This window comes from Pelophylax lessonae, assembly GCF_965119305.1.
Source record: "Pelophylax lessonae genome assembly, chromosome: 2".
NCBI lineage: Eukaryota > Metazoa > Chordata > Amphibia > Anura > Ranidae > Pelophylax > Pelophylax lessonae.
The window spans coordinates 663,232,822-663,249,266 of NC_138769.1; the positions used below are offsets into that span (position 1 = coordinate 663,232,822).

At 48.0% G+C, this 16,445-nt stretch overlaps 1 protein-coding gene across 1 annotated transcript; it reads left to right on the forward strand.

Moving 5' to 3' along the window:
• The first annotated feature begins 245 nt into the window (after positions 1-245).
• On the forward strand, positions 246-9,743 carry BCDIN3D (BCDIN3 domain containing RNA methyltransferase). The gene is made up of 2 exons (XM_082246567.1): positions 246-494; positions 9,159-9,743. The coding sequence occupies exons 1-2, from the start codon at positions 315-317 to the stop codon at positions 9,726-9,728; spliced, it is 750 nt and encodes a 249-aa protein (XP_082102693.1). The 5' UTR covers positions 246-314; the 3' UTR covers positions 9,729-9,743.
• The last annotated feature ends 6,702 nt before the right edge of the window (positions 9,744-16,445 follow it).

Sequence of the window (16,445 nt, forward strand, 5' to 3'; positions counted from 1 at the left end):
CTTGAGAACACTGCCATCGTATTGTGTCCAAAAATAGGAAACCTATTGGAACACATAGCAGCCATGCTGGAACGCACAGCGCACGCGCACTAAGAAATTGTGTTTCTGTCAGAAGGATCTTAACAAAAATTCCTTAGTGCGCATGCGTTCCCACATGGCCGCATTCTGATAGAACACAGGGTACGCTATTGTGACAGAACACCCTGTATTCTGGGTGTAGTAACATGGCCCCTCGCCCTACATTCAGGGCTCTGGGTGTAGAAAGATGGCGGCGACCGGAAGCCCGGTATCTTGCATGCTGTCAGCAGCCTGTTATGGCAGACCTGGAGGATCCTGGAGCTGCTCCGTACGGGAATTTCCCCAACTACTACACCTTCCATCCGCCGGAGAACCGACTCAGCCTCCTTCCCCCGGGACATCTGCTGGAGCTCCTGAACCGACAGGGGGGAGGGGAGGCGCCTCTGCTGGCCCTGGACGTGGGATGTAACAGCGGAGTGAGTGGGGGCTGGGAGGGGAGAAGAGCTGCACAGATCACTTGGAGATAGCCCGGATATGCAGACAAGTGTTATTTATTTCATTCCAATAATCCATACAAGTCTTTATTCCTATAATAGCAGTGCTGACCCTGCAGCTTGCAGAGTGCCCATTACACAGAAATCTCCCCCTCCCCCAATGTCTTCTAATAAGGCCCACCTATTCTATGTCTCATTTACGCTTGGTTCACCCTCTGAAGGGTGGCCGGGGGTAAATCGCCTTTCAGAGAGCGTTTTAATAGGCAGGTGAGAGTTGTCTTTTTTTGCTTTTATGTTGTAAAGCGCACACCATTGTGTGTACAATGCACAATCACCTAAGGCCCCTTTCACACTAGTGCGACTTGTCATGCGATTTGGGACTGCAAAATCACATGCCAAGTCGTTCTCCATTATTTCCAATGAGCCCCATTCATATCTGTGCGACTTGAAGTCGCACCGACTTCAAAGTAGTCCCTGCACTAATTTTGGCACAATTTTGGTGCGTTTTGAGGAAAAGACATTATAAGCCCAGTCAAACTCGCATCAAAAAGTTGTGGTAAAATTGTGCGACTTTGAAGTCGCACAAGTGTGAAAGGGGCCTAAAGGAGACGTTTCCCTGATTTATATTTACCTATGTGGATGCTGGATCTGTCCCCTGGGGACTCTGCACTGAGAACGGAGCGATTGAACCCCGCCGATGTGACCGCCCCCTGTCAGACGGCGGCTCTCTGCTCCCCTCTCACTGTCAGAGGGCGGCTCTCTGCTCCCCTCTCACTGTCAGACGGCGGCTCTCTGCTCCCCTCTCACTGTCAGACGGCGGCTCTCTGCTCCCCTCTCACTGTCAGACGGCGGCTCTCTGCTCCCCTCTCACTGTCAGACGGCGGCTCTCTGCTCCCCTCTCACTGTCAGACGGCGGCTCTCTGCTCCCCTCTCACTGTCAGACGGCGGCTCTCTGCTCCCCTCTCACTGTCAGACGGCGGCTCTCTGCTCCCCTCTCACTGTCAGACGGCGGCTCTCTGCTCCCCTCTCACTGTCAGACGGCGGCTCTCTGCTCCCCTCTCACTGTCAGACGGCGGCTCTCTGCTCCCCTCTCACTGTCAGACGGCGGCTCTCTGCTCCCCTCTCACTGTCAGACGGCGGCTCTCTGCTCCCCTCTCACTGTCAGACGGCGGCTCTCTGCTCCCCTCTCACTGTCAGACGGCGGCTCTCTGCTCCCCTCTCACTGTCAGACGGCGGCTCTCTGCTCCCCTCTCACTGTCAGACGGCGGCTCTCTGCTCCCCTCTCACTGTCAGAGGGCGGCTCTCTGCTCCCCTCTCACTGTCAGAGGGCGGCTCTCTGCTCCCCTCTCACTGTCAGAGGGCGGCTCTCTGCTCCCCTCTCACTGTCAGAGGGCGGCTCTCTGCTCCCCTCTCACTGTCAGAGGGCGGCTCTCTGCTCCCCTCTCACTGTCAGAGGGCGGCTCTCTGCTCCCCTCTCACTGTCAGAGGGCGGCTCTCTGCTCCCCTCTCACTGTCAGACGGCGGCTCTCTGCTCCCCTCTCACTGTCAGACGGCGGCTCTCTGCTCCCCTCTCACTGTCAGACGGCGGCTCTCTGCTCCCCTCTCACTGTCAGACGGCGGCTCTCTGCTCCCCTCTCACTGTCAGACGGCGGCTCTCTGCTCCCCTCTCACTGTCAGACGGCGGCTCTCTGCTCCCCTCTCACTGTCAGACGGCGGCTCTCTGCTCCCCTCTCACTGTCAGACGGCGGCTCTCTGCTCCCCTCTCACTGTCAGACGGCGGCTCTCTGCTCCCCTCTCACTGTCAGACGGCGGCTCTCTGCTCCCCTCTCACTGTCAGACGGCGGCTCTCTGCTCCCCTCTCACTGTCAGACGGCGGCTCTCTGCTCCCCTCTCACTGTCAGACGGCGGCTCTCTGCTCCCCTCTCACTGTCAGACGGCGGCTCTCTGCTCCCCTCTCACTGTCAGACGGCGGCTCTCTGCTCCCCTCTCACTGTCAGACGGCGGCTCTCTGCTCCCCTCTCACTGTCAAGATCCCGACAAGGAAAGGTGAAGGTCCGCCGGACCTTCAGAGCGCATGCGCCGCTCGCGTGAGCGGCTGCATGCACTGCAAATATCTCCTAAACCTTGCCGGTTTAGGAGATATTAATTGTACCTACAGGTAAGCCTTATTATAGACTTGCCTGTAGTTAAAAGTCACAAAAAGCGGTATACTACCGCTATAAATTTATGTTCCTTTTTTCACACGAATAAAGTTTTCTTTTGGTGGTATCTGATCACCTGTGAGCTTTTTATTTTTTGCTCTATCTATAAAAAAAAAAAAAGTTTAAAAACATCAAATTTCTTCATCAATTTAGGCCAATATGTATCCTGCTACATATTTATGGTAAAAAAAAAAAACAATAAGCGTAAATTGATTGGTTTGTGCAAAATGTATAGTGTCTACAAACTATGGAATAATATTTATTTTATTTATTTATTTTTTCTTTTTTTTTATACTTGTAATGGCAGCGATCAGCGACTTAAAGCAGGACTGTGATATTGCAGTGGACATTTTGACATTAACTGACACTTTTTGGGGACCAGCGTGCACTGTCACTGTACTAATGACACTGGATGGGAAGGGGTTAACATCATGGGCAATCAAAGGGTTAATTGTGTGCCTAACAAGTGTTTGTGTGTAGTGTGGGAGGTGTTTTTATTAGGGGAAGGCATGGATCCTTATCCCTGCTTTACAGGAACAAAGGATCTATGGCTTCCCTACTGACAGAACAGGGATCTGCCTAACGATCAGCGAGTGCCGGCAGACATCGAGAACGCGGTACCCGCAGAGCAGCTCTCGCTGTGTATAATCACAGCGGGGGCAGGCTGCCTGCAACGGGAATGCATACCCCAGATCCGGAGGTTTGTACCTACTAAGTACGTGATCCAGGGTAGCAGTGCCACTGTATAACAAAGTTATATGGGCAGCAAGTGGTTAAAGTGAAATTCTAGGCTATTCCTAACTAAGCTTAAAGTGGAGTTCTGGCCACAAAATCGACATAATCGATTTTGTGGCCATCCGCTTGCTTTTCCTCACCTGAAACAGAAATGGATAGTTAGGATTTTTTTTTTTTTTTTACTTACCTTGTAATTGCAGAAAAATATACTCACCTGTCTTCCACTTGCGGCCACGGCCCGCACCGTCACTTCCGGTTTGCAATGATTCCTGGGAGCTGAAAGTCATCGCTCCCAGGAATCAATGCACCGGCCCCGCTCGTCACTTCCGGGGCGACGCCGCATTCCCTGCTAAACAGCTTCTGGGCATGCCCAGAAGTTGTGGAGGAATGCGGCGCCGCACCGGAAGTGACGAGAGGGGCCGGTGAAGGCGCATTCTGGGAGAAGAAGACACAGAAGAGGACGCAGAAGAGGACACGCCGGCTTCAGCTGCCCACAACAGAGATGGCAACGCTGGAGAAGAAATTTTATAAGTGAGTATTTCTTCTTGCAGGTAAGTGCGAACCGGGACAGATCAGAGGCTAGCCATTGTGGAATGTACTAGCCCTGACTGTCCCGGGGGTATTTTTATTGAAAAAATGTTTTTGTGCCCGGAACTCCACTTTAAGGACACTTTGTTTAAATGTGCACCACAACTGGCCTGCATATACACTATATTACCAAAAGTATTGGGACGCCTTCCTTTACACGCACATAAACTTTATACAAAGGAAAGAGATATACTGCTCAAGCTAATGGGAAGCTTGATGACCAACAGTTGGGCTCGCCCCGGCTCGTCTCCATGGACAGTTAATAATGAAAAGAAATGGCTGCACTCAGATGTGGTCAAAATCCAGGTGTATTGGACATCCCAATGTGGCAAAAGAGTGGCAAGGTAGACGCGTTTCACACACTAAGATGTGTGCTTAGTCATTACAAGGAAAAAATGGTATAACGTGGAACCTGGATTTTGACCACATCTGAGTGCAGCCATTTCTTTTCATTATCACACATAAACTTTAATGGCATCCCAGTCTTAAGCTGGATACACACTATACAACTTTTGTTGTCAGATTTCCTTTAGATTTACCTTTTCTATGTAGTGCAAGGGCCTGCCTGATTGCATACAAATTGAAAGTGTTTAGGTTTGACCTCATATTATATGGTTTTGTTAAGTCTGAAGGAAAAAATCTAAAGAAAATTGTATAGTGTGTATGGCCCAAAGGCCCCTTTTACCTGGGTGTGTTCCGTCGATGGAGCCCGTTCTGCTCAGCGGGGGATCAATCCACCGTTTCCCGCTGAGCAAGCGGATGACAGCTCCGTCTCTGCTCTGTGTACAGAGACGGAGCTGTAAGATCCCCGCTGTCCTCTATGGGGAGATCGGATGAGAATGGACCGCCTGTCCGTACTCATCCGATCCACTGGATGGATGGAAAATGGGGTTTCCATCCTTTCGGATTTCACAGACAGGATCGGATGTCAGCGGAGATGTCTCCACGGACATTCGCCGCCCTATAGGGATGCATGGAGCATCCGATCAGGTCCGCCTGAAAAACTGACGATCGGATCGCCTGTGTGAAAGGGGCCTTAGTCTGTAGGGTTCCATATTGAGTTGGCCCACCCTTTGCAGATATAACAGCTTCAACTCTTCTGGGAAGACTGTCCACAAGGTTTAGGAGAGTGTCTATGGGAATGTTTGACCATTCTTCCAGAAGCGCATTTGTGAGGTCAGACACTGATGTGGACAAGAAGGCCTGGCTCGGAGTCTCCACTCTAATTCATCCCAAAGGTGTTCTGTGGGGTTGAGGTCAGGACTCTGTGCAGGCTAGTCAAGTCCCTACACCACAAACTCACTCATCCATGTCTTTATGGACCTTGCTTTGTGCACTGGTGCGCAGTCATGTTGGAACAGGAAGGGACCATCCCCAATTTTTCCCACAAAGTTTGGAGCATGAAATTGTCCAAAATGTCTTGGTATGCTGACGCCTTAAGTGTTCCCTTCAATCCCAACCCCACACTGTAATCCCCCTCCACCAAATAATTTGGACCAGTGCACAAAGCGAGATCCATAGGGACATGGATGAGTATAATGATCCGGGATAGCGCTCTGTTTACATGCGGTGTATGTAGGTGAAGTAAGCTACACTGCAGCTCTGCTACAAGATAGAAAGTAACGGAACAGCTGGAATGAAGACAGAGACTTTCTCTTCCCTTGTCCTGTAAACAGCGTGCTTTATGCAGTTCTAAGGCTCATATTCTGTTCTTTTTATAAAGCACGTCTAAACCCAAGAAATAAATAGAATATAGTACAGCTTATCAGTCCTCAGATGTGACAGCTGCATTACTTTTGTTTTCTTTGTGTAAGTACAGAAAATACTTGTTGATCCTGCTAGAAATGCAGTGTCCTTGTCACTTCTGTGTGCAGAAGAAGCAAAGACATCCTTATGTTTCATGTATAAACTACTCGTCCCATCGTCCATGTACGGATAGGTTCACGCTGTTGTGGGTGCAGGAATCGCACCTGTTCCCACAGCCATCCATTCTTAATTGCACCTCCACGCATTTAAAAAAAAAAAGGCAGCCCGTTTGCCAGAACTACAAGAAAATTGCATGGTGAAAAAGCAGCATGTGATTTCCCTGCTGCTGCGTTTTCAAAATGCTACAGGAAACTTTTTCTTGCGTAAAACGCAGGCACAGCAGCCCATTCAAATGAATGAGCTGCCATGCCTGAGCAAACGTGGCCCGCAAAGGGGCAATAGTGTGAACCTAGTCTAATAGAGGTAAACAAAGGCAGGCATGTCCAGCCTGTGTGACCACCATGGCTGCCCCCATAGATACATTGGGGGAATAAGTATAGACATGAATTGTGGTATTCGCATTCGCAATATTACTGGTTGAAAATGCATGGGAAAAAAGCCTGCAAAAAAGAAAATGAATGCAGCCACCACATCTATAGACTGGTGAGCTACAATAGGTGAGCTTTTAGATATGCGTTCCTTTAAAGTGTAACTGCAGATTCAGTGCATCTATACTTTAAAATGATATTCAAGGCAGATTTTGTTTTCTTAATTCAATAACAGACGTCATACTTTTTCTTCTCAGGTCCCCTGCCGGTGCTCCTGCCAAGTGCCCCAATGGGCAGGCAGCTTGCTGTGGGGGCACTCAAACATGCTCGCTCCCAAGCTGCTGATCTGTGTGCCCATTCACACACAGAGCATGACTCGGATCTGCTTCCACTCTTTCCTCATTGGCTCACTGGCTATGTTCGGCAGTAGCGGTAGCAAATGGCTCCCGCTGCTGTCTCCGCCAATGAGGAGGAAGAGACCAGGGAGAGCCACTGCTTTCATACACATTGCTGGATCGAAATGGGGCTCAGGTGATAATTAGCATGGGCTGGGTTGGCTGCAGCACGCAGGTTTTTTACCTTCATGCATAGAATGCACAAAAGTAAAAAAAACCTTGAGCTTTATAACCTTTTGGAGGTTAGTCATAAAAATCAGCTACTTGAGTTTTTACATGTATTTTAAAGCGGAGTTCCGGCCATGAAAAAAATTTTTCACTAAAAATACCGTCAGGACAGTCAGGGCTAGTACATTCCACAATGGCTAGCCTCTGGTCTGTCTCGGTTCGCACTTACTTGCAAGAAGAAATACTCACCTTTAAAATTTCTTCTCCGGCGTTGCCATCTCTGATGTGGGCAGCTGAAGCCAGCGCGATCCTCTTCTGCGTCCTCTTCTCCCAGAATGCGCCTGCACCGGCCCCTCTCGTCACTTGCCCAGAAGCTGTTTAGCAGGGAATGTGGCGCCGCACCGGAAGTGACGAGCGGGGTCGGTGCCGGCGCATTGATTCCTGGGAGCGATGACGTTCAGCTCCCAGGAATCATTGCAAACCGGAAGTGACAGAGCGGGCCGCGGCCGCCGAGGGAGGAAGTGGTAGAAAGGTGAGTATATTTTTCTGCAATTACAAGGTAAGTAAAAAAAAAAAAAAAAAATCGTAACTATCCATTTCCTTTTAAGGTGCCGAAAAGCAAGCAGATGGCCACAAAATCGATTGTTCATTTTGTGGCCGGAACGCTTTAAAGTGACCCTGTTACTATTCTGCAGGACCTGAAGAACTCCAGCCAAAAATGGCAAGATTGCGACACACAGGACAATGTGACAGTATAAAAAAATTCAGACAATTTTGGGAACCGTGGGTGAAGCTCTATCTTCTTTCTACCTTTCATGAGGACCCCTGGACCACCTTGTAAACTAGAAGGTCTAGGCTTTTGCCTATAAAATTGTCATTTTGGATGCTTTCGGCCCTCATGGTTACCCATCTTCCCCCTACCCCAGCTTTCCCACCCTCTATTCTCCTTCTGCCCCACCACCCCATACTTCTACTGCAGTTCTTTCCTGCAGACTTCTGGACACCAGGTTCTCTCACCCTAATTCCCATTAGGTTGTGTCCTCAGTTACAGTATCCCATTGGGTACCAAAACCTCGATTAAATTTACAGCTTTATACAGGGCTTTTTTTCTCAGAAAATAGGTGCAGGAACTCCCCCTTCTGAGTCACTTCTTGTCTCCGCCTCCTACCCACCTCTGAGTAGCATCCCTTGGTTCCACCCCCTACCTACCTCCCAGTACTGCCCTTTTAGAATTCTACAGAACCAAGTATAATTTTGTGGGGGTAAGTTATTTGTATGGAATTTGTTAATAACAAGAAAAGCAGTACAGTAGATTCCCCCAGCAGCAATAGATTCCCCCAGCAGCAATAGATTCCCCCAGCAACAATAGACCCCCCCCCCCCCCCAAGTAACAATCAACCCCAACAAAAATAGACCCCGATAGCAGCAACAGATTTCCCAGCATTAATAGACTCCAGCAGCCACCAACAACAATAGACCACTCCAACAGTAGATCCCTTCCAGCAAAAATTGACCTCCCCTAGCAACATAAGCCCAACCAACAACAATAGACCTCCCCAGCAACAATAGACTGCCACAGAAAAATAGATGCCCGCCAGCAACAATAGATCACCCAACCGCCAACAACTATTAACCCTCCCTCAACAGTAGATCGCTTTCAGCAACAACTGGCCCCACCAGCAACATTAACCTCCCTCAGCAACAATACCAGCCCTCCACCATGCAAAAATAGATTCACCCCAGCATCCCTTTTCATTACATTCAGCGCTGGAGGTGCCGGAACTGCGTTCCCCCGCGTTCCCGCTGAAAAAAAGCCCTGGCTTTATATGACCCTTCCACTGCCTCTACCCCTCCTGGGTCCGGACAGATTTGTTGTACTGTAGACTAGGAGCTCCTTGTTCTCATACCTATTTTTATTTTCTCAAAATCCTGATCCGACCTTGGGTACAATGTCTCATCTGTCAATTAATCTTGCGTGTGCTTGTACTGCACGTGTCTTTTTTTTTTTTTTTTTTTTTTATTTATTTTCTTTTTTTATTTTTTTTTTTTTTTTTAATTATTTATTGAAAACGGCACAAGCTCTCCAACACAATTTTCTGAGTCATTACAGTAAGTTCCATACTTAGGAAACAGTTCTGTTGCGGGAGCTGGTTTGTAAGTCCAGCAAAGATAAGGCTGCGATCACTGATCATTGTGTTCTGGTGAGAGGAACATGAAATGTTCATTGTTATAATACTAATTTTATTTGGTCTTTCTGCCTTCCAGGAGCTCAGTGTTGGTTTATATAACAATCTCTTACAACCAAGGGGGAGCTCGGAGGTTCTTCAAGATGTCCACTTCTTCTGCTGTGACATTGACCCTGATCTGATCAGCAGAGCCAAGACTGGTAACCCATTCCCCGATTCCATCACATTCTCTTCACTGGATATCATGGACCCCTCATCACTGGACATCTTACAAAAATTCTTGGAAAAGTTTGGCCAAGCCAGGTTTGACATTGGATTTTGTATGTCAATAACCATGTGGATCCATCTAAATCATGGTGACCACGGACTGGTAGACTTCCTTAAGAAGCTAGCAACCCTGTGTGACTATCTGCTAATAGAGCCACAGCCATGGAAGTGTTATAGGTCAGCGGCCCGGCGTCTCCGCAAGCTAGGGAGACAAGACTTTGATCACTTCCACACACTGGCCATCCGTGGAGACATGACAGAAGAAATCATTAACATTCTATCCAGACACTGCAATAGTCAGCTTGTTGATCGGTTTGGTAATACAAGTTGGAATCGAAGTCTTTTACTGTTTAAAAACAGATCAACAAAATTACCCAGCTAGGTTTTTATTAGTTTTTTCTTTAGGTCCTATATTAAAATAAATATAATTGTAACAAATATACAGTTTATTTCATGAATTGTGAATATGGTACATGGGAAATGTCCTGATATTGAACAATTTATGTTCATAGCTTTAAAGCCCAACTCTGAGCAAAACAAGTTTTCCCACTGCACGGACTGTGCCCACATTGCATGGATTAACTGCTCGGTTTACCAAGGGGTGACCTGAAAGCTGTATATTCACCCAATCCTCTGTTCCAGTGGCAAACGGTGACCCCCCCCACGATCCAGCAGGGGACTGTTCCTGACATCTTTATGTCCAGAGCAAGTCTATGGCTGGGATGATGTCAAGAACTGTGCTCACCGCACAAGACCACAGGAAGCCAAGAAAGCATGGTACGGTGTTGGAACGGTTCGGTACGGTTTGCTTTTCCACTAATAGTAAGTGGGTGGGATAACAAGGATTCTCTGACCAATCAGTGGCTAGTAGTGACAAACAGTCAAGGCTGCATGCAAAGGATTATGGGATATGGTACCGGTACGGCCCTCTTGGAACCACAACCGAGGTGATACTGTTTTAGCAAGCCGTACCGTTCGGTTCCATGTAGTGGAAAAGCGCCGCAGTACCGTACCATACCGAACCATTCCAAACCGTACCATGCGGTACCATGCAGTGGAAAAGCGCAAAAGCGAGCCGAACCGTTCGGTTCCATGCAGTGGAAAAGCGCCATAAATTACACACAGGTGGACTCTATTTACTAATTAGGTGACTTTTGCAGGCAATTGGTTCCATTAGTTTTTAGTTAGAGGTATCAGATTAAGCTCATGTTCACATCGGGCCGATTAGACATGTCAAATAGGAGCCTATTGACGGCAGGTGCACTGTCCGAATCGGTGCGACACCAACTATGCGGCGCAGCATCGATTCCCAAAAGTAGTTTCTGCAATACATTTGGCGACTTCGGGGGGGGCGATTTCAATTGACATCTGTGCAGGAACCCGCACAGATGTCTGTCAAATCGCCCCCGAAGTCGGACTGAAAATGCTGGTTTGAAATCTTGCGAATGCAGCTGAACTCGCACAATTTCAAACCCGCCCTCAGTGTGAACCTACACTAAAGGGAACTGAATACAAATGTATGCCACAATTTTTAGATATTTATTTGTAAAAAAAATTTGAAAACTATTATTTTCCTTCCACTTCATAATTATGTGCCACTTTGTGTCGGTCTATCACAAGAAATCCCAATAAAATACATTTACGTTTTCGGTTGTAACATGACAAGATGTGGAAAAATTCAAGGGGGTATGAATACTTTCTCAAGGCGCTGTACTTGTATGAAAAAGCATTCTTGCATTGCTTCCTTTGTGTGAAATGCTTAGTGGTCCTGCTAGTCCCTCTGCTCTTCTGTTTCAAACTGATCACACTAGGCACGGCATGGTCCGTTTTTATGGCTCCTCCAATGATCAGACTTGTCCTGACACACCCTTCCCTGCACAGCTATTCACTGTGAAGACCAGTGTTCCACTGTTTCTCCTTCCCCCAGCTCTGAGTTCCTTATGCAGTTGAGAACAGAGGGAATGTGTTCACTTATAAAAAAGGTGTTTATAATTGCTTCTTTTATATACACACATTTTGCCTTTTTATTTCTATTTTAAACTGAATTGGTTGTTTTACAAAGTAAGGGTTCACTCATACTTTAAGACGCCCATCCCTTCTCCCCTTGATCTTTTACCCAAGTGTATAGCGGTCTATAATATCAACAGAATCTTCACTGTGTAGCCTGCCAAGCACTGCGCAATTTCTGGCTGAAATTCCCCTGTCTGTAGTGTAACGCAGAGGGCCGAGCAGAAGTTAGGAGCAATGCACCTGAATTTATAGGCATCAGATAACTGCTTATCCCTCTATAATACTGCCAGTCCAATACTGTAATTATAGCTAGAACCTTTGTACAGCCTGCTGCCCTCTTGGCACTAACTCCCCGGCTGTCCTTTTACCTACTTCCAACCTCAAGGGACCTGCTCTGCAGCATGCGTCACCCCGAGCACACCAGACCACCCTCTGATCACTGCTTCCACAGAGATGCATCCCGTGGATCAAGGATTTAGGCTCGGTTCACATATATGCGAATCGGATGGGTTTCAACCGCATCCAAAGCGCATAACATGTGAACTGGACCAGCTTGCCACGGAGCTTGTCTACATCTGTCCGGGGTAGCCGCTGTTTTTTTTTTTTTTTTTTAATTCAATTTAATATCACCCTTATATGCTGTGTAAAGCATACTTTTCAACTTATTTTGTAGCTGCTGCATCCTTTTCGACTGCCGGTAATTGGGTAACATATGAGAGACTTTCTGCTTATACCGGGGGTCTAGTAGCGTGGCCACCCAGTACAGGTCGTTCTCCTTCAGCCTTTTTATACGAGGGTCCCTCAACAGGCATGACAGCATGAAAGACCCCATTTGCACAAGGTTGGATGCCGAGCTACTCATGTCCAATTCCTCGTCCTCACTGATGTCATTGAAGGTGTGTTCTTCCCCCCAGCCACGTACAACACCACGGGTACCAGATAGGTGACAACGAGCACCCTGGGATGCCTGCTGTGGTTGGTGTTCCTCCTCCTCAAAGCCACATTCCTCCTCTGACTCCTCTTCCTCACACTCCTCTTCCAGTGTTGCCGCAGGTCCAGCAAGCGATGGTAAGGCTGTTTCTGGTGGTGGTGATGGTGACCACAACTCTTCCTCTTCACGCTCATCTACGGCCTGATCCAGCACTCTTCGCAGGGCACGCTCCAGGAAAAAAACATATGGGATGATGTCGCTGATGGTGCCTTCGGTGCGAGTCACTAGGTTTGTCACCTCCTCAAAAGGACGCATGAGCCTACAGGCATTGCGCATGAGCGTCCAGTAACGTGGCAAAAAAATACCCAGCTCCGCAGAGGCTGTCCTAGCACCCCGGTCATACAAATACTCGTTGACCGCTTTTTCTTGTTGGAGCAGGCGGTCGAACATTAGCAGTGTTGAATTCCAACGTGTCGGGCTGTCGCAAATCAAGCGCCTCACTGGCATGTTGTTTCGCCGCTGAATATCTGCAAAGTGCGCCATGGCCGTGTAGGAACGCCTGAAATGGCCACACACCTTCCTGGCCTGCTTGAGGACGTCCTGTAAGCCTGGGTACTTCTGCACAAAACGTTGCACAATCAGATTCAACACATGTGCCATGCACGGCACATGTGTCAACTTGCCCAAATTCAATGCCGCCAACAAATTGCTGCCGTTGTCACACACCACTTTGCCGATCTCCAGTTGGTGCGGGGTCAGCCACTGATCCACCTGTGCATTCAGGGCGGACAGTAGTGCTGGTCCGGTGTGACTCTCTGCTTTCAGGCAAGTCAACCCCAAGACAGCGTGACACTGTCGTATCCGGCATGTGGAATAGCCCCTGGGGAGCTGGGGGTGTGCAGTTGGTGTGGAGCAAGACGCAACAGCAGAAGAGGACTCAGCCGAGGAGGTTAGCAAAGAGGATGGAGTAGGAGGAGTAGAGGAGGTGGCAGCAGGCCTGCCTGCAAGTCGTGGCGGTGTCACCAACTCCTCTGCAGCAGAGCCACGCATTCCATGCTTGGCAGCCACCAGCAGGTTTACCCAATGCGCAGTGTAAGTTATATACCTGCCCTGACCGTGCTTTGCAGACCAGCTATCAGTGGTCAGATGGACCCTTGCCCCAACACTGTGTGCCAGACGTGACATGATTTCCTTTTCCACAATAGAGTACAGGTTGGGGATTGCCTTTTGTGAAAAATAATTTCGGCCGGGTACCTTCCACTGCGGTGTCCCAATAGCGACAAATTTTTTGAAGGCCTCAGACTCCACCAGCTTGTATGGTAAAAGCTGGCGGGCTAAGAGTTCCGACAAGCCAGCTGTCAGATGCCGGGCAAGGGGGTGACTCTGTGAGATTGGCTTCTTACGCTCAAACATTTCCTTGACAGACACTGGACTGTGGGCAGGTGAGCAGGAACTGCTGAAGGTGAGAGGCGGAGGGGCGGGTTGTTGATAGGGGGCATGGAGGACAGCAGTGGTTGACGTGGCTGAAGATGCTGGACCAGGAGGAGGATGGTGGCTTTCAGTTTGTGTGCTGCTTTTACTCATGTGTTGATCCCATAGGCGTTTGTGATGTGAGATCATGTGCCTTCGCAAAGCAGTTGTACCTAGGTGGGTGTTGGACTTCCCACGACTCCGTTTCTTTTGGCACAGGTTACAAGTGGCATCGCTGATATCAGAGGCAGACACACAAAAAAAAGCCACACTGCTGAGCTTTGCAAGGACGGCATTCTGGTGGTGGCAACAGCTTGCGTTGATTGGCGTGCTGTCTGGCTGACCCCGGGTGCCGAATTTACATGCTGTCTGACTGCGCCACTAGCTCCTTGCGATGACCTCCTCCCCCTGCTTCCAACTCGTCTCCTCCTCCTCTCTGTCTCCCCATCTGAACTTTTCCCCCTCTCTGCTCTTCGAGCAGGCACCCAGGTGACATCCACAGACACATCATCATCATCAGCCGCTTCACTTGACAACTCAGCAAAGGCAGCAGCAGCAGGTACAACATCATCATCATCATCATCACAATGTACGTCCATGTGTATAATGCTGCCTGACTGAGACATATCCCCGTTATCTACATCCTCTGGCACTAATAGTTGCGCATCACTTATTTCTTCCAACTGATGTGAAAATAACTCCTCTGACGGATCAAGTGAAGCGGCTGTGGTGCTAGTGTTGGTGGTGGTGCCGGCGGGCTGGCGAGTGGTAAATTGAGAGGTGCCCGAAGCTGAGCTGGAGGAGGATGGTGCATTAAGGTTCCGAGCGGAAGCTGTAGACGATTGGGTGTCCTGTGTAAGCCAGTCAACTATGGCCTCAGAATTTTTTGAGTTCAGGGTCTGTGGTGGCCTCTGAACACTGGGCATTATTCTAGGGCCTAAGGAAATCACAGCACCACGACCACGACGGCCCTTGCGGGGTGGCCTGCCTCTGCCTGGTGCTGTGCCACCCTATAGGAGTGTTGGGCAGTGGGTACAGTACACTCTGTGGACCTGACAGTCACTGGCACCCAGGCAACTGCAATTAAAAAATATATATTTTTTTTTACTTTGCAAGCTGCTGTGCCACCTTATATATCAGTGGTGGGTGGGCAGTGGCACAGTACACTCTCTGTGGACCTGACAGCAGTCAATGGCACCCAGGCAACTGCAATTAAAAAAAATATATATTTTTTTTTTACTTTGCAAGCTGCTGTGCCACCTTATATATCAGTGGTGGGTGGGCAGTGGCACAGTACACTCTCTGTGGACCTGACACTGACAGCAGTCACTGGCACCCAGGCAACTGCAATTAAAAAAAATATATATTTTTTTTACTTTGCAAGCTGCTGTGCCACCTTATATATCAGTGGTGGGTGGGCAGTGGCACAGTACACTCTCTGTGGACCTGACACTGACAGCAGTCACTGGCACCCAGGCAACTGCAATTAAAAAATATATATATATTTTTTTACTTTGCAAGCTGCTGTGCCACCTTATATATCAGTGGTGGGTGGGCAGTGGCACAGTACACTCTCTGTGGACCTGACACTGACAGCAGTCACTGGCACCCAGGCAACTGCAATTAAAAAATATATATATTTTTTTTACTTTGCAAGCTGCTGTGCCATCTTGTATATCAGTGGTGGGTGGGCAGTGGCACAGTACACTCTCTGTAGACCTGACAGCAGTCACTGGCACCCAGGCAACTGCAATTAAAAAATATATATATATTTTTTTACTTTGCAAGCTGCTGTGCCACCTTATATATCAGTGGTGGGTGGGCAGTGGCACAGTACACTCTCTGTGGACCCGACAGCAGTCACTGGCACCCAGGCAACTGCAATTAAAAAAAAATATATATATTTTTTTACTTTGCAAGCTGCTGTGCCACCTTATATATCAGTGGTGGGTGGGCACACAGTGGCACTGCAGTGGGCACAGTACACTCTGTGGACCTGACAGTCACTGGCAGCCCAGGCAACTGCAATAATAAAAAATATATTTTTTTTTCAATTTGCAACAAGATGCTGTGCCACCGTATATATATCAGTGGTGGGCAGTGCACTGCAGTGGGTACAGTGCACTCTGTGGACCTGACACAGCACTCACTGCAATTATGACAGAGGAAAAAAAAAATATTTTTTAAAATGCAAGGTACTGTGCCTGTGCCACCCGAAATGAGTGTGGTGTGCACACAGTACAGTCTGTGGTAGGTCTGTGGCCTCTCACACACAGCGGGCAGGCAACTGCAGTGTACAATAGAGATATATATATATATATATATATATAAAGAAAAAACTCTATTACCTTACCAGCCCTTAAAAGGGCTTTTGGGGACGATAGATAGATAGATAGATAGATAGATAGATAGATAGATAGATAGATAGATAGATAGATAGATAGATAGATAGATAGATAGATAGATAGATAGATAGATAGATAGATAGATAGATAGATAGATAGATAGATAGATAGATAGATAGATAGATAGATAGATAGATAGATAGATAGATAGATAGATAGATAGATAGATAGATAGATAGATAGATAGATAGATAGATAGATAGATAGATAGATAGATAGATAGATAGATAGATAGATAGATAGATAGATAGATAGATAGATAGATAGATAGATAGATAGATAG

Bases quoted from the DNA above. Each gene is read 5' to 3' on its own strand.
- BCDIN3D (XM_082246567.1), top strand. From the start codon at position 315: ATGGCAGACCTGGAGGATCCTGGAGCTGCTCCGTACGGGAATTTCCCC. The intron at 495-9,158 runs GTGAGTGGGGGC...TCTGCCTTCCAG, and splicing joins ACGTGGGATGTAACAGCGGA to GAGCTCAGTGTTGGTTTATA.